The 24,500-nt window shown below is 38.6% G+C and overlaps 1 protein-coding gene across 1 annotated transcript; it reads left to right on the plus strand.

Moving 5' to 3' along the window:
* The first annotated feature begins 1,985 nt into the window (after positions 1-1,985).
* LOC134293731 (protein RoBo-1-like) lies at positions 1,986-22,880 on the plus strand. Its single transcript, XM_062962238.1, has 6 exons — positions 1,986-2,146; positions 5,457-5,560; positions 6,166-6,270; positions 13,873-14,031; positions 19,104-19,244; positions 21,054-22,880. The coding sequence occupies exons 2-6, from the start codon at positions 5,491-5,493 to the stop codon at positions 21,314-21,316; spliced, it is 738 nt and encodes a 245-aa protein (XP_062818308.1). The 5' UTR covers positions 1,986-2,146; positions 5,457-5,490; the 3' UTR covers positions 21,317-22,880.
* Positions 22,881-24,500: the final 1,620 nt, after the last annotated feature.

The raw sequence follows: 24,500 nt of genomic DNA on the forward strand, positions 1-24,500 counted from the left end.
GTTTAATAGGCTTTTCCTTAATGCCTCCTTATTATCCAACATATTCGCTTATCCAATATTCTGCCAGCCCGTTTATGTTGGATAAGTGAGACTTTACTGTACTGTATTTACAAATTTACCACTAAAATATCACAATGAATTTAAAACACTGACTACAAAAACATTGATTATGAAAAGGCAGACTGCGTTGGATAATCCAGAACATTTTATAAGTGAATGTTGGATAAGTGAGATTCTACTTTAATATGAAATAATTACTGGGATAGAATAATGCAGAACAATATAATCTCTAAAACCAGGACAGTAAATAAACAGGGGAATTCCACACAGGAAACAATCAGGGCCAGCTAACACCTCCCAACAAAGTATTCCCATCATCAAAGTCTGGCAAATCTTCTGTTTTCTCAGGGCCACTGACAGTAGAAGCACATAAAATATCGCAAACAACACCACTCTGAAAACAAGGGAATTCCAAACAGGAAAGAATCAGGGCCAGCTAACACCTCCCAACAAAAAATTCACTCAGGGAGGAAACAGTCAGGCTTTAAAGCTGCAAGGCCATTACATCCTAATCATTTTTCCTAATTACAGCATTCATACTTGCCTCCAACAGACAAAAAAACCCCAATCAGAAATATTGTATATTCACAACCTTTAGGAAATAATATCCCCTGATGGCGCAGCGTGTTAAAGCGCTGAGCTGCTGAACTTCTGGACCGAAAGTCCACAGGTTTGAATTGGGGGAGCGGAGAGAGCCCCCACTGTTAGCCCCAACTTCTGCCAACCCAGAAGTTCAAAAACATGCAAATGTGAGTGCATCAATAGGTACTGCTCCAGCGGGAAGGTAACGCTGCTCCATGCAGTCATCCCACATGACCTTGGTGGAGTCTACGGACAATGCCGGCTCTTTGGCTTAGAAATGGAGATGAGCACTAACCCCCTGAGTCAGACACTACTGGACTTAATGTCAGGGGAAAACGTTTACCCTTTACCTTAACTACCACCAATTCCTCAATACTTTATTTCCGATACCACCATACTTCGCCACAGCAAGGCGTGGCTGGGCACAGCTAGTAATAATATATAGTATAATATAACTTTATTCCTATATCCCACCCCATCTCCCTGAAGAGGCTCGGGGTTTCTTACATGGGGATTAAGCCCAGTAATGCAACAAAAAAATACAATAACATAAGATACGTTCAATTACAATGAATTAATACATTAAAAACATATAAAAATCATAAAAGCATAAACTCAACAACAACCGATAAGCAATAACCAATAGCCGGGTGAAATGGGCGTGGTCAAAAATTGAAGGCAAGGCAATAAATTATATATGTGCAATATATTGCAAAGTCACTGTTAAGAAGGGTCAGTAATAAAGGCTGGGTATAAGTGGAGATAAAAGGACTCTGTCAAATTGTGCCGAATTAGTCAAAATCACATTGAAATAGCCAGGTTTTTGGGTCTTTCCGGAATGTGGCCAAGGTAGGGGCTAATCTAATTTCTCTCAAGAGGGAGTACCAGAGCCGGGGGGCCACCACCGAGAAGGCCCTCTCCCTCGTCCCCACAAACCATGGTTGACATGGTGGCGGGAGCGAGAGAAGGGCCTTCCCAGCAGATCGTAAAGTTTGTGTAGGTTCATAGCAGAAGATCTGATTGCAAAGATAGGCTCGAACAGGAGTCCCCCAGCACCACATTCTGGGTACAGCCCTGCAGGAAGGACCAGAGCCACTGCAAGACAGTGCTGCCCAGTCCCATCCCAGCGAGACGACCCAGAAGGATACTATGGTCAATGGTATTGAAAGCCGCTGAGAGGTCCAGAATTAACAGGCACACACGTCCCCTGTCAAGCTCTTTGCGTAGGTCATCCACCAAGGTGACCAAAGGTGTCCCTCTTCCATAGCCAGGCCTGAAACCAGGTTGAGATGGATCTAGGCAATCATTACCAAATCGTAAAGATTGGTTAATGAGAAACTCATATGGCACCTGTGATGGGGTTAACATTGTATTCATAAATTGAAAAATTCTACAGAGTTATAGTACCATCGATCCCCTCCCTGTATATAAAGAACAAAAAGCGCTGTGTTTCATCCCTTCTGCGCCAACAGACACCCTTCAATCTAGCAGGAGAGTTTCAGAGGTAAGCTATACTGTCTTGTTGACATACCTTTATCTTGACTTCTTGGTAATTCCAAGGAGAATCCTTGATTTAGTTCAACAAAATCTGATTTGCAACTTGATATATGCAGAAATGTCTAGAAAAAGGAGCTGATACACAAAAGCCAGGAAGCATTCAATAAATTAACCAGTGGATAGAAGCAAATCACTTTTTGAAAAACGAATGAAATTTGAATTCACAATTAGCTATCCTTCAAATTCTGATTCTCCATTTGCATGGCAAAAGCAGCATTTCAATTTGAACTTCAAAACCCTTTTCATGTGATCATATTAGCAGATGAATGGAGGTAGTGACAAAAGAATCAAAAGTAGTATTCAGGGTCCTAAAGAGGTATCAAAGGGGGTGTAGCAACAGCTATTAATTTAGGTAAATACACTGTGTATTATAATTCTCTAACTACTGAATATTTGGAGTAGTAATAGATAAAAGAATAATCTTCTTAGTGACTGCTTGCTCTGTGGATAGTCAATCCACTTTGAATGTTACTTCCAGAGTTGCATTCTGCATTGGATCGGATACTAGAATGTGTGGTCTCCAAGACCTTTTCAATGTATAATTATACAAATGTCAGATAATTATTGGTCATCCAAACTGCTAAACATTAAAAGAGGAAAAGGAATTTGGTACTTTAAGGATGAGAAAGTTTTATTTGGTACTAGCTTATGTACCCGCTGTTGGCCAGGTTAAATGTTTTGAGTTGGCCATGATGGGCATTTGTGCCAGGTTTTGTCCAAATCCATTGTCAGTGGGATTCACAAGGTTCTCCGGGTATGGCTGGACTACAACCCCCACCATCTTTCATTGTTCCTCTACAACTCCCATCATCCTTGGTCATGATGAGTATGTGTGCCAAGTTTGGTCCAGATCCATCACTGGTGGCATTCACATGGTCCTTTTGGATACAGGTGACTACAACTTCCAACATTTCCTGTCAGCCTCTCCTAAAACCCTCAATTGTTTAAAATTGGATCATGATGGGTATGTGTACCAGATCCGTCAAGCCATGTTTGATCCAGATCCATCAAGCCATGTAGGAGCCTTGGTGGATCAAACTTACATATATTTTGACCAACACACACATATATATTATACATACTTTAAACAACTAATAGTCAGGAACAGCAATCAGTCTTGAGCAGCTTAAATAATAACGCATTTTTGCCCAAGCTTTCAGCTTACTTTAGATCTAGCTCATGCCGTGCAAGAGTTTGTGCCAAGAACATGGTTTTCCCAAAAACTCTTTGCTGTTTTGTGGCAACATACTAACAAGACCATGGCTGCCCTCACAGCTACTTTTCCAAACAATTAAACATTCAGAATGGACATGTTCCATTTTATTTGGAAGTGGAAGAAAAATAGCATTTCATTATGTAAAGTTGTTTTCACTAGCCCCTTAATCTTACCATAATTTGCATTGTCTGAATAGTGGGACTGGGATAATGCCCACAAGTTGAATGGATAAGACAGAATGGCAACGGATATTTAATGGAATAATTCCAAGTGCATGAAGTTGCTGCTCTCTTCTGTCATTCATATTCTTTACTGAATCGTCACTGATCTATGTAGTGAGAAGGATGTAGCAGGATTGATGTTTGCTTCTGATTCATGCAAACTACATTTGAATATGTATGATAAAAAGATTGAACATGTAACAAAATGTTTCAGTATGGAATGGTCTTCTTTATGGGGATGTAAAAGGCTGGAATCAAATCACATTATTGGAAGTCCATTTACAATCCAATTGTTGCCGGCTCCTCAAATAGTCAGCCAGCACCCCACAGCTATAGTACTTTTCCTTTGCTCGTTGTGTATTTTTAAGAATTCTGTGCTTTTGTGAATGTTAGAACTTTCCAAAACTATATTAACTCATTAGATCAGCACCCTCCCTCCTGGCCTTCAGAAAGAAAACAAAGACATGTTTGTGAGACCAAGACCTTGGCCAGTGAAGCAATGAAGTACAAGAAATAAATAGGATTATGTGCAATTGACAATTTGGAATAGCTTCGGTTTACAATTTTGGATCATGTAATTTTAATGTTTATATTATGATGTTTTTAATAGTATGTTTGATTGTTGCTTATGTTTTATGCTTAATGGGTTTAGTGATTTTAACTTATAGTAATATGTTATTATTTGATTCTATGATTTGATATTATGATGTTGTTATTTGATACTATGATACTATGTTATTATTTGATACTATGATTTGGTTTTCACACGTATGTTTGGCATTGAATTTTGCCATTCATACGTTGTAAACTGCTTTGAGTCCCGCCAGGGTGAGAAAAACGGTATAAATACAGTAAATAAATACATTTTAAAAAGTGGTAGCAATTGGTTCTCATTCCAGTGGTGCAGCAAATAGTCTCTGAATTGTAGCCTCGACATTAAAGGAGCTATTCTCAAAGGGCTGAATGCTCTCCCCAAAACATGTTCAGTGATTTGGACAGTGCTTTAAAAATTTGGGACCAAAACCCAAAGCAAATTTATTGTTACAGGCAGTCCCCAAATTATAACATAATAGGTTGTATAAATTTGTTCTTAAGTTGGATTTGGAGTTACACCTCAAAATGTACCTGTTCTGACTTACATGCAAGATTATATATAGGTTTAAGGTAAAGGTTTTCCCCTGACATTAAGTCTAGTCATGTCCGACTCTGGGGTTAGTGCTGATCTTCATTTCTAAGCCGAAGAGTTGGCGTTGTCCATAGACACCTCCAAGATCATGTGGCTGGTTTGACTGCATGGAGCGTTGTTACCTTCTCACCGGAGTGGTACCTATGGATCTACACACATTTGCATGTTTTTGAATTGCTAGGTTGGCAGAAGCTGGGGCTAACTGCGGGTGCTCACTCCACTGCTGGATTCGAACCTGTGACCTTTCAGTCCACAAGTTCAGCAGCTCAGCACTTTAACACACTGCACCACCAGGGGCTCCAAGATATTTATCTATCTATCTATCTATCTATCTATCTATCTATCTATCTATCTATCTAGATATCGCATGTAAGTCGGAACAGGTACATGTGATATATATAGTCAAAGGCTTTTACGGCTGGAATCACTGGGGTATTGTGTGGTTTCCGGACTGTATGACTGTATCAGATGTTTGAATCTCGGTGACAGCCTATATTCTGTTGCCATGCGGGTCGCCAGCTATCCTTGCTCCTGGAGAAACTGGAAACAGCCCTAGACATCCTTCTCCCTGTCCTCATCCTATCCAAGCAGATGATCCTGTCTTGGCTTATATGTTTTGTTCCCCCCATTACAGATTTCTTCATCTTCTGTGGAAAAACCCTTGCATCATGTTTGCTTCTTGCGTCTTCTACCTTCTCTTCGCCATTTTCGCTCTGGATAATGCTCAAGATTCTCCTGGTGAGAAAAACTTATTCAAGGCCAAATGACTGTCATAGGTTTTAGGGGTGGATACAATAAAAATCAGATTTTCAGAAAGTTTGAATTAAATATGGCATGCCAACACTAAGAATTTTTCAAATGGTGCTGGTGGTGCTTCTCTATTTATATGGTGAGGAACTATAGTGCCAAATAACGTGATGCCAGTTATGAAAAATGAGATGACAGAGGTTTCTATTTCTCAAAAAAAGTTGCCTTTATTATATCTGCACTAGCCAAAGACAATATTATTTTCCGGAGCTTTTTCAGGTTAATGTGTTGTCTTTCAGGTTATATATTTTCATGGTGTCTTCACTAATGTTGTCTTTATATGGTTGTTTTATATTTTTATTTAAAAGTTGTTGTCGCTGCTGATTGTAGTTCTTAAATTGTATTCTACATAATGTGTCTTGAGCATCCATAGGGGTACTAAATGTATTTGTATGTTTATATATATTAATATGTATGTATGTATAAAAGGCACGTGCATCCACTGACAGGCAAAGAAATTAATCCCGTAATAGCCATTTTACAGATTTAAGGAAATTTTCTGATTGTCATGTTTTTTTCCTTTTTATTTCTTCTAGGGTTAATGACATGCCAAAATTGTACTACTACCTCTTCCTGTGACAAAACTTGTACATTTAAGGAGAATGAAGGCTGTTTCATTCATATAGAAGAAAACTCATTGGGTAAGTTATCTTTAGTGGAACATACGATTTGTAGCCAGGTTGCATGGCCTTGTGGGCAAGTTAACTGGCTGAGTTAAGAAGGAACTAATATGTTTAAAAAAACCTAAAGTCTCTACCTTGGCCAGTATAATGAGCAGTTTTAGTAGTTATCTTCCCATTGCAACAAAGTACCTTTATCAAAGCCTATTTGCAATTTGGAGTTTATTCTCTGCAAAATTTTCATGTGGATGTTTTATGCTGAAAACCTCCATTTCTGTACAACAAATATTTTGTTCTGTGTGGAATTTCCCCCCTCTACACAAAACATTTATAAATGATTTTGGAATAGATCTCAAATGGGAACATTTCTTGTCAAGCTAAGAGGTGCATCTACACTGCAAAACTTAATGCAGTTTGATCCCACTTCAACTAGCATGGCTGGGAGTTGTAGTTTGGTATGGCCTCAGTACACTTTGGCAGAAAAGACTAAGAACAACTTGAAACTTCAAGTCCCACATTTTGTATTAACTTCCTCATTCACCGTTTATTAAAATTGTGTCAGAAGTGACTTGAGAACATACTGCAAGTTGGGGGCGTGGTCTACCATGGCCGGGTAAGCTGCAATTCCGACCCGCCGAGTGCATTTAGCAAGATTTATGGATAAATAATGAGTTTGGAGGTCCATGCACTCCCCCTAAAGAATATCAATCAATCCAAGAAAAGATAAGGAAAATTCCTCCCGGAGATGTGAAGGATTTAAAGCTCCAGTAAAGCCACAAACCGCAAGCTAAGTCAGCGTGAATGCTTCTGGAGAAGGAGAAGAGGCAGCCATTAAACGCTGTACATATCAGTGAGACAACTCTCACCGGCTAATGAATCAAGTAAGTTGGAGCGGGACTAGGATAGAGAAGAAAAAAAAATTGGAGCCGGATTGTAAGTGAATACTTGTTTTGATTTTGATTTGAAACCGAAGGGACGGAGAGCTGGGAGAGAGCTATTGAGATCCTTAAAACAAGCCTCCAAGTTGAGCTCCCTGGTTAAATGAATGAAAAAGTTTGGGTGAGGAGGAAAGAAAAACCTTCAGATAAAACATACCGGCTTCAAAGATTTTCTAAACAAATAGAAGAAGAGGAGGAGGAGGAGATAAAAATGATGAGAAGTCCCCCCAAGAAAGCCCTCTCTGTACAGTATAAAGAACCCCTCACCCCACCAAAGAAAGGAGGGAAAAACATGGAGGACAAAGCAGCTTCAATAGAAGCAGAATCGAGTGGCCATGTAAAGCCTCCTGTGGGGGAGGGAAAGGCAACACATCTAGATATGGAAGAAATGCTGACGAGATGGACACAAATAATGAGGGACGAATTGGGAAAACATTCCCAAAGTCTTAACAAGGTTATGGAAGATAAATTGGAGGAGGCAATTCAGAAAATGGAAGGAAAAATTCAAAAAATCACTGAGAAGATGGAAGAGAAGATAGAGGCAAAATATAAAGCCAATAGCGAAAAAATTGAGGAGGTGAATGGGAAGATCTTGGAAATACAGAAGGAGGTGCAAGCTATACATCTAGAACATGGGACTTATAAAGAGGAACAGGAAGAAAAACAGAAAAATCAAAAAGCTAAATTTACAGAGATTGAAAAAAAATGATATATTTAGAGGACTCACAAAGACGCAATAATATAGTAGTGAAGTATTTTCCAGAGAAAGAAAGAAAAGAACAAAGAGTTAATTTAAAGGAAGAAATACTGAAATGGCTACAGGACATTGCTCCAGCACAACAATGGATAAAAGAAGACCTAGAAAGAGTTCACAGATTAGCAGATGGAGGAGGGAAAATCATACCCAGGGATACAATAATAAAGATAACACAATATGACAAGAAAGAGCAACTGATGTACTTACTGAGGAAAAATCCAAACAAATTGGAATATAGAGGCGTCAAGCTGCAAGTATTTAATGACTTATGCACACAAACAAAGGTATGGAGACAAACAATGAAAGTATGCACTATTCTTCTTCTGAAGAAAGGAATTAGGTATTCCTGGGGATACCCAGTCTGCCTGAGATTTCAGTGGGCTGGAAGAAGATACAAGATCAACTCGGTTGAACAAGGCCTTCAACTACTAAGGGAACTAGGGATCCATGAGGATAGAGAAGAAGGGACCGGACTGAACAATGAAACATCTTAAGGAGGAAAAGAAATATTGGAGGTGGTACAGGGAGAGTAAAAGAAAGAACTATTTGAAGAGGATGAGGCAAAGGATGGGAAAGAAGAAGTAAAGTAGAAGACAGATAGAAGAATCCATAGATCAAGTTAAAGAAGAATTTGACATTTTGTTATATGAGCACTCGGGGGGAGGGAGAACAGCGGGCCTGGGATTACCACTCCACCGCTCTCCACAAGTTGGCCTATGGGGCCAGGGCTGGGACGTAGTGTCTCAGAAGTGGAGAGGAAGAAAGAAGAAAGGGGGAGGGTAAGGGGACAAGGGGGGAAATGGGATGGGGACTTTGGGGGTGGAATGCACATAAGAGAGCCAATAACAGAAATTAATATTGAATATAATGTCTAGTAAACTGAAAATACTGACACTGAATGTTAGAGGTCTGGGAACAATATGTAAAACTAAAAGAATTGGAAATCTATTGAAAAAGGAACAAGCACATATTATTTATTTACAAGAAACTCACCAGAAAAGGGGGGGTTTGAATGAAATAAAGGCAAATTGGATTAAAGATTATGAAAAAGCATATGGGAGTTCCAAGTCAAGGGGGGTAGCAGTAATTATAACAAACAAATGTAATTTTGAAATTAAGAGTGTAAAAAAGGATGATGAGGGGAGATATATTATTATAGAAGGGGAAATTGGGGGAGATAAGTATGTATTGGTCAATGTGTATGCCCCAAATGAAAATCAAGGAGAATTTTATGAAAAAATATTAGGAGAAATAAAGAATTGGCAGCAACATTTTGTGATTGTGGGAGGGGACTTTAATATGCCTATGGATAGGATGAAGGATAAGTCAAACCCAACAGTAAAGGATAAAAATAACAATATAACTGAATTAAATAGAATTATGAATAAATGGGGACTAAAGGATTCATGGAGACTATTAAAGGGAGATGAAAGAAAATATACATACTATTCAGCAGTACATAAAACATATACTAGAATAGATTACCTTTTTATCTCGAAAAATATGGTAGATAAATTATTCAGTTCTGAGATAGGAATAATAAGAATATCAGACCATGCAATAGTAAATTTAGAAATTATAAATAAACAAGATTATGAACAAACAAGAAGATGGAGATTAAATTCCAATATATTAAATTATGAGGAAATTATTAGAAGAATAGGAGCAAATTTGCAAGAAATATGGGATATAAATGACAATAATGTATCAAGAAATATATTATGGGACACTATGAAGGCAGTGGCAAGAGGATTATGCATAAAAGAAACCTATAATCTCAAAAAGAGACAAGAAGAAAGGAAAAACAAATTGGAAAAAGACATAGAAAAATTAGAAAAACAATATATAATAAAAAGAACAACACAAATATATAACGAATTGAGAGCAAAGAAAGAAGAACTAGATAAGATAGAAATAGATGAGGTTCAAAAGAACTTGATATATTTGAAAAGGGAATTCTTCGAATATAGCAATAAAAACTCAAAAATGTTAGCCAGAGCCGCACAAAAGAAAAAAATGAAAAATGAGATAAACGCAGTGAGAGATAAATCTGGAAACATTTGTAGGTTAATGAAAGACAAATTAAAGATATGTGAAGAATTTTATAAAGAACTCTATCAGGCTGGGAAATGCTCAAAGGATAAAATTCACAAATATGTGGAAACAAATTGGACAGTAAAAATAGAAGAAACAGATAGAGAGTTATTAGAAGCACCCATTAAGAAAGAAGAAATAGAACAAGTAATTAGGAAATTAAAAATTGGGAAAGCGCCTGGACCTGATGGGCTGGGCCCAGAATATTATAAAACATTTGAGGCAATGATAACTCCAAAATTATTAGAATTATTCAATGCAATAATGGATGGAGAACGAATACCAGGATCATGGAAACAATCATTAACAATACTATTACCCAAACCAAAAAAAGACTTGACAGACCCTGGTTCTTACAGACCAATATCATTAATTAATCAAGATGCAAAAATTTTAACAGCGATTATTACCAACAGAATGAGCAACTTTATGTATAAATATATAAAACAAGATCAATGTGGGTTTGTTAAAGGGAGACAAATGTCCAACCTGATAGGAAGAGTAATAAATAAAATACAAACAATAGAAGGGGAAAAAAACAAAGCGGGGATACTAGCACTGGATATATTTAAAGCCTTTGATAGTGTGGAATGGCCAACTATTCAAACAATAATGAACAAATTTGGATTAGGAAAAAGGTTCAAAAATATAATGAGCCAATTGTATTCAGATAATTATACAAAGATAATATTAAATGATGGAATCACAGGAGAGATAAAAGTAACACGAGGTACAAGGCAAGGATGTCCTATGTCGCCTATACTATTTGCAATGGTAATGGAATTACTAGCTAATGTAATAAGAAAAGACAAGGAATTAGAAGGCATAGGAACAAAGTTAGGAAAAATTAGCTTATTTGCGGACGACACATTGATAACAATTAAGGAGATAATGAAGAAAATGGAAATAATTAAGAAACATTTAACAGAATTTGAATGGGCAACTGGATTGAAGATAAATTGGAATAAATCAGAAGCAATGTTATTTAATTATACCAAGCAGGAGGAAGAGGAGTTTAAAAAGCAGATGGATATAAAAGACATGAGAATAAGCGTTAAAGAAAATATAAAATACCTTGGAATAATCATAACCAAAGATCTAAAATCCATAGAAAGGAAAAATCTAGAAGAATTAAGAAAACACATGGAGGTGAAGTTAAAGGATTATAATAATCTGCGATTATCATGGTTCGGCAGAATAGCCCTAGTAAAAATGAAAGTCTTACCCAAAATAAATTTCTTGTTCAGAATGATACCATTAATGATTTCAGAAAAGGAAATAAATAACTGGCAACAAATGATAAACAAATATTGCAATAATGGTAAAAAGAACAGATTAAACAAACAAATTTGGTACAAGCCCCAAAAAGAAGGAGGATTGGGCCTTCCGAATATAAAAAAATATTATGAGGCAAACCAATTAAGATATGTAGTAGAGAAGATGATGGATGGAGAAGGTTTGGAATGGATGGAATCAGGGAATAAGGCAATTGAGTGGAGGAAGGATAACATATTCTTTAAGGAAATCTCAAAGAAAGAGATAAAACAAATTGGAAATATATCATTAAGAAATATAATGGAAATATGGAATAAATATAAAGGACAATTAATTAATAAGAATTCAGTTTTAATGCCAATAATAATGGAAAAAGATTTCCCAAAGGAACTAAAAGGAACGCTAGATAAAGAATTAGAAAAAAGGGAACTAAAAAGAGTAGGAAATTGGATAGAACAAAAAATGGAAAAGGTAAAAATGAGAGAAGAATTGAGAGGAATAAATATTTCTTGGATTCATTGGATTCAATTAGAAAAATGGAATGAAAACTGGTGGGCCCGAAATAAAACTGGAAAACAAATAACGGAATTTGAGGAATTAATAATAAAAGCATTAAAAAGAGGAAATAGTGAGCCATTAAAAGGAACAACAAGTAAAATATATAAAATACTAATTAAAGACATAGAAAAAAAGAAAAGACTAACATTAAGAGAATCATGGGAGGAGGAATTAGGAACAAAGATAACGGAAAAAGAATGGGAGGAGATATGGAAAACAAGACAATTAAAAAACATGTCAATTAGAATAAAAGAAAATTATTACAAACTAATTTGGAAGTGGTATTTAACACCAAGAAGGTTAAATATTATGAATAAGAATAATAATGAAAAATGCTGGCGAGGGTGCCAGGAAATTGGAACCTACATGCATATGTGGTGGGATTGTAAACATGTAAAAGGTTTTTGGGAATTGGTCATAAGGGAAATAGAAAATATTATAAATATAAAAATTAGAAGGAATCCAGTGGAAATATTACTTTTAATTAAAAAAGAGGATGAGAAAGATAAGAAGGAAAAAAATTTAATAGACATGCTATTGACAGCAGCTAGATTATTAATTGCAAAATATTGGAAAGGAGAAATGAAAATACAAATTAATGAATGGTATAAAGAAGTTTGGCGAATGGCACTGAATGACAAGCTAACATCAAATTTAAAAGTAAAGAAGGGATTATGGAAAAAAAATGATTTTGAAAGTATTTGGAGAAAATTTCTAGAAAAATTATTGGAAAAAGAAGATGGGAATTTACCTCCAAATGAAGAATTGAACTTTTGGTGGGACTACAGAAGAAGAGATGGCTCTGGGGAAGGGGAGCACAGGGGTGAATGTAAATAAAAGAGGGGGAAATGTATAGAATATGTTTATATAATTGTAACTTTTTCTCAATAATAACAATAAAAAATATTAAAAAAAAAAAAAAGAGAACATACTGCAAGTTGCTTCTGGTGTGAAAGAATTAGCTGTCTACAGAGACGTTGCCCAAGGGACACCCGGATCTTGCTGGGAGGCTTCTCTTATGTCCCCGCAAGCTAGAGCTGACAGACGGGAGCTCACTCTATCTCGCAGATTCCAACCGGCAACTTTTAGTTCAGCAACCCAACCTTCAGGACAGCAGTCCAGCTGGCACAAGGGTTTAACCCATTGTGTCACCACAGCTCCTACAAGTCACTATGAGACCTTTTGATAGAAGGTGGGATAGAAAAACTTGAAGGAAGATGATGTCAATAACAAACAGAACAATAGGAGAAAGACCATAGAATGACTCCGCAGTGATAATCACCTTGGCAGTGATAATGACTAAGTGATAATCACTTAGGAATATATATGGTTGCACACCCCCCCCCCCCCCAACTTCAATAATTTCACACAAAACATGTCTGATAAATATCTAGTTTATCAAGTCAAAGATGTGGGCCTCTTTGTGAGAAAGAGGTTTGACATGTGAAAAAAAATGACAAAAACTATAGAGTTATGTGTGTTTCCAGGCTGTGTGGCCATGTTCCAGAGGTATTCTCTCCTGACGTTTTGCCCACATCTATGGCAGGCATCCTCAGAGGTTGTGAGGTACATGGAGAAACTAAGCAAGGAAGGTTATATATCTGTGGAAGGTCCAGGGTGGGGGAAAGAACTCTTGTCTGTTGAAGGCCAGTGTGAATGTTGTGAATTAATCAGCTCGATTAGCATTAAATGGCCTTGCAAGCTTCATGTCCTGGCCTGGGGGAATCCTTTGTTCAGAGTCATTAGCTGCCCCTGATTGATTCATGTTTGGAATTCCTCTGTTTTCAGAGTGTTGTTCCTTATTTATTGTTCTGATTTTGGAGTTTTTTTAATACTGGTAGCCAGATTTTGTTCATTTAAATTGTTTCCTTCTTTCTGTTGAAATTGTCCATATGCTTGTGGATTACAATGGCTTCTCTGTGTAATCTGACATTATAGTTGTTGAAGTTTAACAATGACAAAAACTATGTTTGCTTAATGCCATTTCTATTTCTTTAACAGGCAGTAATAATGGGACATATTTTTCCAAAGGATGTTCAGCCACCGTAATCACCTCAAACGTGACCACATTCTACTCTGTCACTGTGGGGAAAGGACACTTTCTCAGGTCCAACTTAACATTCTGCAAAGAAAACAATTGCAACTACGGCAATGCTGCAAGTATGCAAACATAAGAAAAATTTAGAGTGTTCTCTTTTCATTTGCTGGCATAGTCAAATTTTGGAGCTCTAGTCTTTTTTAGTGGGAAAATAGGGTCTCCCCCTCTCCCTCCCTCTCCTACTAGCTTTTGTAAAGCCAAAAAGGGTTGCAGTGCAAGTTATCAGCTTATTTAAAGGACTGACAGGGAAGTGAAAAGACATGGCATTGAGGGTTTTTAACACTGTGCTATTGGGCTGTCTTTTCAATGAATTTATCTGGAAAGTTTTAAGTCCATGAAGAGTTTAATTGAATTTCAATGGCAGTCTTTTACCTCCTTATATCTTTGTATAGTAGAGTCTCACTTATCCAAGCCTCTGGATAATCCAAGCCATTTTTGTAGTCAATGTTTTCAATATATTGTGATATTTTGGTAAATACAGAAATTACAACATAACATTACTGTGTATTGAACTACTTTTTCTGTCAAACTTGTTGTATAACATGAAGTTTTGGTGCTTAATTTGTAAAATCATAACCTAATTTGATGTTTAATAGGCTTTTCCTTAATCCCTCCTTATTATCCAAGATATTTGCTTATCCAAGCTTCTGCCGGCCCGTTTAGCTTGGATAAGTGAGACTCTACTGTATATATTAGTATGCGCTTATCTCAATTTGTTTCTTTGTTTGTTTAAATTCTGTAACCTGTCTTGAGTCTTAGTTTTGGAGGATAGCCATGGCCACAACTACAGCAACAATGCATTTGTCAGTTCCAATATTTGCACACTTTTCCAGCCTTCCTCAAAATTCAGTACAATACAGTACAACTGCTCCAGGAGAATGAGAACCGAAAAGAAGGTGATGTGTATTACCCTCCTCCGCCCTCTTTATTACTGTGTGCTTTCAAGTAGTTTCTGATCTATGGTGACCCTATGGTGAAGCTATCGTGAGATTTTTTTGGGAAGATTTATTGAGGAGAGGTGCATCTTTGCCTTCTTCTTAGGCCCTATCTACACTGTCATATAATGTAGTTTTATAATACAGTTAAATTGCATTGAACTACATTATATGAGTCTACATGGCCATATAATGCAGTTAAACTGCATTATAGAACTGCATTATATGGCAGTGTTGATGGGCCCTGAGGTTGAAGTCATGAGTGAGGTTCAAGGACAATTGGAGAGGAAGCAAAGGCTGCCTAGCAAAGCAGGTAGAGCACACTGCATTTCGGCCTCTCTCTCGGTATTTTTTTTTTTCAAATGATAATTTGGCCCCACAACAGTCTGAAGGATTGTGGACTGGCCCTCTGCTTCAAAAGTTTGAGGACCCCTGAGTTAGACCATAAAAAAGGAATCAATGAAAAACTATGGATTCCTTAGCCTATTTTGGCAAATCTACTATACCAGGCAAGGGCAAACTTTTTTGCCTTGCGGCTGCATTATGGGACCAACAAGAAGGCTGGGCAGTAGAGAGGGTGGCCAGACAAGCACTGGGTGGGAAAGGCCTGGGAGGGAGAGGGCCTGTGAGAGGATGGGGCTGGGAAGGGCGGAGCAAAAGTCATCCCAGACATGTGGCGACTGCCCCGATCCTCCTCCCCAATCCGTCACCTCTAATTTTTGTGCTGTCCTCTCAGCATTATGCTGGGAAGAGGGTGAGACAGGCAATGGCCGAGAGCACTCCAAAGGGCTCTCAACCACTGCGTGCCTTCCTCGGGCCATCCTCTCAGCATAAGGATAGGGCCGCTCCACTGTCCTTATGCAGGGAAGAGGATGAGACCTGTGAGAGTGCTCCAGAGAGGACTGGGAAAATGAAAAGGGCCTGAGGTGAGCACCCAGAAGACTGCATCCAGCCCCCAGGCATTAGTTTGCCCATTCCTGTACTAGACACTAGGGAGGATTGATGTTATTAATCCCATAGTTTATGGACACTTGGGGAATTCTGTCTCCCGCAATGAGTGAAAACTGGCAAGTCTCCCAGAAGATGATGTTGATTTCTTTCCAAGTACATTTCTTGAGGGTTTTTTAAATACTCTGGTTGAGATCCTGCAGGCGATTTATCTCAAAGGGTTCTGGCTCAGGAGGTAATCAGGCAGAAAAATCTAGTCTTATGAGAGAATATCAAAAGCAAAATTTATTTTCATCATAGCTATGATAAGGCAAAACAGCCGTACACACACAAACGTCTGTACATGCAAATGGCCGCTGCAAAGCATGGCGCAGTAGACAAGGAATATATAGGGTTGTTGTATATTTTCCGGGCTGTATGGCCATGTTCTAGAAGTATTCTCTCCTGACGTTTCGCCCACATATATGGCAGGCATCCTCAGAGGTTGTGAGGTACATAGATGTGGGTGAAACGTCGGGAGAGAATACTTCTAGAACATGGCCATACAGCCCGGAAAACATACAACGTTCATGTGATCCTGGCCATGAAAGCCTTCGACAACACAAATAATATATATCTTGGCTTATCTAAACTTGACAAATTACTGAGGGTCTTCTTCACCTTCTACACCTATTTTGGCACAAGTGCTTTGTCTGTAGCCTAGTTGTTTACTCCAAGCTACTTTCTCTCCTTGGAATTTCTCCTCCGCTTGGAATTTCTCTTTCTCTGTGTTATCTCCCTCGTACCTTCTAGAGAAGGACACTGGAAGGGAGGGGCACAGGTCCTTTGTTACACACATTACCTGGGCTCATACAAAGAGCTTACATTGTCTATATAAAAAGGCTGATATGAAATATGCAGAAGCAAAGCTATATATGCAAAAGTTCACTATTTTCTGGCTTATGGTCCCTTCAATCCTACATCAGGAAGTATATATCTCTCACACAGCTACATTTCCACAGTTATGACTCTTACTTCTAATTCCCCAAAAACTCATAGCACAGATCCCCTTAAATGATATTTCTGGGTTATCACAGAGTGGAGGGGGTGAATCCAGTTGTTTTCTGAGCTGGACATATTGTGATAGGCACTAGCAGGGATCTTTAAAGTTTTCCTGAAATGTCCCCATAGCATGTCCATGTAAAAGAAAATATTTGGATTCCTCAGTGCTGGTCCCCTCACTCTTTGGCAAACTGGAAATGGTTGTGGTGGGCAAGTTATGTGGCTCATAATGTGGGGTTTTAGGGAGATTTGCATGAACAGAACAGAATCCCAGCTCACCCAGTGTCTGAAAAGTGAGTTGCGCTCTCATAAGGCCTCTTGGTCTTAGCTCAGAGCAAACAACAGTTCTATATTTGGACTGCAGTTCCCAGAATGGTCATGACCAAAATGGAATCTCCTGAGATAAACTTTTCCACATTTTCTAGGCAAGCTGTGAAACATGAGTTCAAAGCAGTACACAAACACTGCATTTGTGCCTTAGAACAGTGGTGCACAACTTGTGGTCCTCCAGTTGTTTGGGACTACGAGTCCCAGAAACCCTAGCTGGCTTGTCAAATGGTTAGGAATTCTGGGAGCTGAGGTCCAAAACACCTAGAGGACCTTCGGTTGTTCACCACTGTTTTAGCACAAGGTTTGTGGGATGAGTGACTTCACTTCACTTCACTTCACTTTATTTCTTAATTAGTCGCTCTCCACCAGAGTGCTCTGAGCGACTTACAATTTAAAATATCATTCCACAATATAAAAAACATTCATCATAAAAACATTCAACATAAAAACATTCAACATAAAAACATTCAACCTAAAAACATTCAACAGTGACTATTTGGCAAATTAGATCTGATTTACTTAAATGCCCAACCAAACAGCCAAGTCTTGAGCACTTTTCCAAAAGGTTGCAACTCCGACATTGCTCTAAGATATGGAGGCAATGAGTTCCACAGAATTGGAGCATAGATCAAAAAGGCTCTACGCCTTGCAGCTTCCAGGCGTACCTCCCTAGGGCCCAGTAAGTATAGGAGATTTTCCTGGGAGGATCGAGGTGACCACTGATGGAAAAAAGGAATGAGGCGGTCCCTAAGATATAATGGTCCTTGGCCATTTCGAGCTTTAAATGTCAGGATCAGTATCTTGTAAGAGATCCGATGTTCTATTGGTAGCCAATGCAGTTGTTTCAGAATCGATGTAATATGGGATTTTATAGATGATCCCGCTAGCAGCCTGGCCGCTGCATTTTGGACCATTCGGATCTTCTGGGTTTTTGTCTTCGGAAGGCCGGCATATAAGGCATTACAATAATCCAACCTAGTGGTGACTGTTGCATGGATTACTATTGCCAATGCTTCTGTCGAGAGGTAGGATGCCAATTTCCTTGCCTGGCGAAGATGAAAAAAGGCCTGCTTACTTATGGCAGTGATCTGGGCCTCCATCGTCAGCGATGAGTCCAACACAACCACAAGGCTTTTAACAGTAGCAGACAGAACCAGAACTTCCCCATCAAAATCAGGCAGTGACTGGGTTAACTCTGGTGGCTGGCCAGGACGGAGTATCTCAGTTTTCGCGGGATTCACGGCTAACAGAAACTGGTGCCTTCTGTGTCTTTGGGGCAGTAGATGAAGCCCAAGTGTTGGTCCAAGTCCAATGTGCTTAATCTTATTATGAGTAGAGTTTTAGCCCCTTGGATAGCTCAGTTAAACCAAGGATAAGTCAACTGTCCCATGGGTTGCATGAGATCCCTAGTACTATTTTTGTGGCTCTAGGGAATCAAAAAACTAACCCACAATTTCCCCAAATTCATTCTGGGAGTGTGGTAGACATTTTTACCATATTTCTCCTTGTCTCACAACAAACCATTTTCTTCAGCTCGGAACAGGTATTTTTTTGAAAACAAAACAAATAAATAATCAGAAAGTGACTCTCCTGGTCCATGAGAGAGAAAAACATGGTGAAGTTCTCTCTACACTCCGTAAAAGGCATTGAGAATCCTTCCTCATTTTTCTTTTTGTGGAGAGAATAGTGTAAGATGGTCTAGTCTTCCAAAATATATTTCTGGTCGTCCTCTGCTTGCCTTGCTTGCAACTATCCCAACCGAGATGCATGTCCCATGATAAAACTGCCCCTCCTGCTATTGCCATTTTCAAAAACATTGCCATGTTTTGTATGAACCTCATCTCTCTTTCTAACACTCTCTGATGTCTCTTGCTTTCTAGTTCCAAAAAACTCTACCCTGAATGGACTAGAGTGCCCATCATGTTTCAATGATACGGTTCCTTTCTGCACTGTTGAGACAATTCCATGCACAGGACTAGAAACTTATTGTACCAGTGCATATGGAACCCTACAGAAAAAAGGTAAGTCAAGGATAGTTCACAAGATATACAAGATATAATGCAAATTGTGCAAATATTGGGTGTCTATAATTTTCCAATCTTGGAGCACAATATGGCCCTTTGTGTAGAATTAGGTGTTCTGGCTTTTAAATCATAGGTGGCTGTAATTTTGTAATGTAAGCCCAAAAATTCTTTCTCTGATGAAGTGGACTGGAATTCATATAAACGTGTATGGGCCTTCAAGTTGCCTGCTGATTTAGGATAACAGAGCTGGTTTTGCCAGCTCCTTCTTTTGAAATATAGCCCATTGGTAGCTCATTGGTAGTCTCCCATCCAATTAATAACAAGAACTGACCCTGCTTAGCTTCCAAGAGTAGACATGACCTTGAGCGTTTAGAGTAGAATAATCCTGCTAGTTCCAAAAATGCTACTGGATTTCATTATGCCTGTTTATGTAGACAACTCCCTACTTGAAACAGCTATACTGCCTGCCTGCCTATTTCTGAGCACAATTCAAAGTCCTGACTGTGGTCTATAAATTCTGCGGGGGGGGGGGGGGGGTGTCTGTGTACATCATTTCCTTCAAGAACTAATTTAGCATAGAGAAAGGGCATAGTTTGTAGTTAATAATAGCTCTAGATTGCTCTGGGGAAACCCAGCAGAGATACTGTAAAAGTGAGTGATTTCAACACCCTGTTAATGGTGGAGATTCCAGCCATCTTTATTAAAAATGCCAGGCAACATGGACATCAGTCAATAATGCTGGAAGCTGAAATCTAAACATCTGGAGAAACAACAATGGAAAACCACTGACAGAAATGTGAGCAAATATTTTAGCTGTTTGGATCCAGATAGAACCTATATAAAAGTTTTTTAAGAATGGCATACAACAGCTATCTTACTGGGATTAGAAAAGTGGTCATGGAAAATCCTAATGGCCATGCTAGCTGCGGAGTTATAATTCCTTTAAAAGGAACCTTTCTAAGTCCCAACTATATGGCAGATCAGTGGTTCTCAAACTGTGCTCTGCAGAGCCCTTAGGACTCCTCGAGAGGTGCTTAGGGGCTATGCGGGCACCCCATAACCTCTAGAATTTCTGCTATTATTATTATTATTATTATTATTATTATTATTATTATTACTATTAGTACAAAGGCTAGATGGCCATCTGTTGGAAGTGCATTGATTGTGTTTTTCCTGCATGGCAGAAGGGAGCTGGACTGGATGGCCCTGCGGGTCTTCCACTGAAATACTGTTAAGTTTATGTTGATTAAAATTGTTCTTAATTTTTAATATTGTAATTTTTTTTGCACTGTGTGATTAGTACACACAAACATTCTACCACTGACCTGGCCCACGTGCCCGTGCACGCACACACACATTATATATAATATAATATAATATAATATAATATAATATAATATAATATAATTCAAAAACATTTATTGGGGCTCCACAAGAAACCTTGCTTCAAAAAGGGCTCCATGGCTGAAAAAGTGTGAGAACCCCTGTGCTAAATAAAAAGTGAATGAATGAATGCCATTTGATGCCACTTTAACCATCATGACTCAATGCTACGGAATCTTGGGGGTTGTAGTTTTATAAGGTCTTTCCCTGTAACGTACTAAATTACAACTCCCAGGATTCAATAGCATTGCGCCATGGCAGTTTGCATGGTGCCAAAGGTGCATAAATTTTGCAACGTAGATGCACCTTAGGTCTTGTGATGCGTACATGTGAGTAAGAGCAGCCATCAGGGAGAGGAAAGTTTCAAAGAACAAAGACCCTTGGCAAACTAAAAATGTATCTCCCCCTTGTCTGTTCTAATAGATTCCAAAAATTTGACTATGTTTGTTGCGCAAGGCTGTGCCACAGAATCTGTGAAAGATGCTCATGTACCTCTAACTATCAGCCTAGTGAATGAGACCTACACTGTTGATTATATGAAGACCTCGAAGGCACCGTCTATTTCTGTTACCACAACTGCCCCACCTACCACAAGTCCCAGTGGGACCCCGACCCTAAAAAGCATCTCATTTGTCCTTTTGCTGGCTGGTCTATCTTGGATGCTGCTGGTGAATGTGGTCTCTTAAACAGGCACATGCTTCCCGATGCGTTCCCTGAGATCTGAACAGACCTCTCTGCTCTGGATTTCTTCAACTGTATGAGGTATCGTTGTATGTGGACACTTCACACTCCTCCCCAGCCTTCATTTAAAATCTATCTTATTCTGCATCATTCCTATGGGTAAAAGAATTTGCTCCAAATCATCCACTGAACCTCTTGCAAGTCCAGGTTGTTTTCATGCAGCATAGCTTTATTTGAAATTTCACGGCTGCATCCAACAAGTAATGGCAGTCCAAAGATCAGCTCTGGTATCTGTCATGTTTCCAGGAGAGTAAACAACAACAGTAGCCAGTGGAGACATACAGTAGCATCTTGCTTATCCAACCTTTGCTTATCCAATGTTCTGTATTATCCAATGCAGTCTGCCTCCTATCCGGATCCACAGCTGTTTCTCTAAGCAGCAACACGCAGTGGGCCAATGCGCCCAACAACAACACAAGTGCAGCCACATTCCCAAACAAATGGCAGACTTGTAAAATATTATGTTTTGGTGCTTGATTTGTGAAATCATAGCATAATTTGACGTTTAATAGGATTTTTCTTCATCCCTCCTTTTCCAATATTTTCGCTTATTATGTCAGATAAGATAGATTCTACTGTATATGATACCTGGCACAGTGCAGGAGGAAAAACTGCTGCAACTGTCAAGCAGACATGTTAAAGTACAGACACCTGAGATTTGTAGTTTGGTGAGGCACTTGAGCTTTCTGGAAGAATTTTAAATACTTCACAAAACTACAAACCACACATTCCCATAGAAGTGAATAGTGGCTCCTAAAAGGATTCCAAAGTGCTCCATTTGGAGAGTATGAAAAAGACCTATGTCAGCCTATGTCAAAGTGAACCTATTGCTTCCACATCAGTGGAAGAGTGAATCTGGTCCAAGTTTGAATCAGAACTTTAGAAGAACTCCCCAAAGTTCTTACTCTGTCTCCAAAATAGATTCAATTCCTTAAAATGTTTGCATTGCATACAGTTTTAGTTATTTTGCTTTAATACACAGTGTAAATCACTTTGGGATTAATATGAAAGGAAAGTGGGATTTAAATAAAACAATAGGCTCAACATCTTTATAGTTCTTTAAAGTTCAGACTCAACTTTTTACAGGTGAATCGCTCCTCTGACACTGAAGTCACTGGTTGCTACAGTGTAAGAATTCTGTCCTGTCTATCCAAGGAAAATGTTCCAAATATTTTTGATCATAATCATTTAATAACAACAAACACCATACTGGTGCTTGAGAAAATAATAATAACAATAAAAGCTGAAATCTGGCACCAGACATTTAGCCACAGTGTCTTGGTTATGCTTTGTCTTCCAACCTGATCCTTGAAAACCACCTTAAACCCCAGCTAGCCATACAGTCAAGGAAAGAGCATTTTACTAGCCCGAATAAGTTGTTCTATTCTAGAGACCAGCACTGACTGTGAGAAATTCTGGCTTCCATTGTCCAAAATAAACTGTTCCTTGATGCAAAATACTATGTGCATCCAATAATCATCAATAAACCTTATTTTGCACTTGTGGCCTTACTTTGTTGTCTGGTTACTCTTTAACCTGTTTTGCAGTATGTGCGTCTGATTTTGTATCCATTTCCAGGTGATCTGGAGTTGGATGATAAGTGTGTGTCCTGTTTTAAGAGAGTTCTAGGACTGGCATTTCTCCTTTTATGTCCAATGTTTTCAGGAGGGGAGGTAACATTACATCAGCAAGGAATATCATTTGTATGCTGACTTTAAAAAAAAACTTTAGCCAAACATAATCTTTTCAATTGTGTGCTTAGGAACTTGAGGGTCAGGTTGTACAGGTAAAAGTTTCCTTAGCTTGCTCATAGTCCTCAATGTCAGAAACACTATAAATACTTCAGTTATAAACCACATTGACATTTACTGTTCCCAAAGGTTTGCATGTCATGAGGTGTTCGAAGTGTCTGCGACTTAGTCAAGTTCTCTTTTTAATCAGGAACTAGAGGAGATTTCCAGAGATCATTAAAAAAAAGGTTTTCTATATGAGTAGTTCCTCAACTTGGAGGAGGATAGAATGTCAGGGATGATATCTAGGGAGCAACATGGAAGAAGAGCTACAGAAACATCTCCTAATCCACCTTTCTGTAGCACAGAGATGGAATAAACGTGGTCCCTGGTACAACAATCTCTGCCAACCCCAAAAATCTTCAGCCTCCGAAATAGGGGGAATATCTACATGTATTTTTTAAAAATATACAAAAGATTATGTTTAAAAGGTCAGAATTTACATAATTGCTCAGGCTACGTGGTTGGATCAACACAATATAGGGCTATCTCAACATGACTGAGCGATAGAAGCACCCAACGGAGTGGCTCATGTTGGAAGGCACACCACAGTTCTTCTTGCCATGCATTTTTAACACTCTGGGAATATAATGTGGTTCACAGTCTTGAAGAAATCTTTGGAAACTCTTATCACCATAGAGGCGGGAAATTACCAGTAACCTTGTGCTTGAGGGGATTAACTACCATTGGATTCTACCTCCAACCATGGAGAGCTCTTTGGACTAACTGCACTACATCAGTCTACCTTCAAACACAAGATGACTAAAAACTATGGGCACATTTGTACTTCCAGCCCTTGGTGCCACAGTCACAAAGCTATGGCACTGCTTTCTTTCTTAGTCTGAGCTACCCCAAAGATATATTGAGCAAATACTGCAGTAACAAAAGAAGATCCATTCACTCAAGGTTCTTTGGAAAGGAAGGGACATATAAATATAACTTACCCATAAGTTAACCACTACTCTGGGCCTACAGCTAAGCCATTAAAGAACCTGCTATTTTGTAAAACTGGATCCAAAGAAGTCCCACTTTTCCATCAGAAGACAATAATCTTGTGGTATTGTATCATTTGCTGCCTTGTCAGAAAGCATTTCCCCAAAGGCGTTAACAATAGGAGAGCAATATACCTCTTTGTATCAGCTTTGTCATTCAGGAAGTAAGCTGCCACAAATGATTAACTAATCTATAATTTTCTAATGCAAATCCATCATCGTCTATAAAAAGGCAGGTGAGGGGTGTTTTGGAAGACTGCACCTACCACCATTTTGTTTCAAAGGTAAGATGATAAACGGATCTGGGCAGATGGTAAGGAACAAGCTTTCCTGTCGGCTTTGGAGTC

The sequence above is a fragment of the Anolis carolinensis genome, unplaced genomic scaffold (assembly GCF_035594765.1).
Source record: "Anolis carolinensis isolate JA03-04 unplaced genomic scaffold, rAnoCar3.1.pri scaffold_10, whole genome shotgun sequence".
Lineage (NCBI taxonomy): Eukaryota > Metazoa > Chordata > Lepidosauria > Squamata > Dactyloidae > Anolis > Anolis carolinensis.

Bases quoted from the DNA above. Each gene is read 5' to 3' on its own strand.
- LOC134293731 (XM_062962238.1), top strand. From the start codon at position 5,491: ATGTTTGCTTCTTGCGTCTTCTACCTTCTCTTCGCCATTTTCGCTCTG. The intron at 5,561-6,165 runs GTGAGAAAAACT...TATTTCTTCTAG, and splicing joins TAATGCTCAAGATTCTCCTG to GGTTAATGACATGCCAAAAT. The intron at 6,271-13,872 runs GTAAGTTATCTT...TTTCTTTAACAG, and splicing joins TATAGAAGAAAACTCATTGG to GCAGTAATAATGGGACATAT.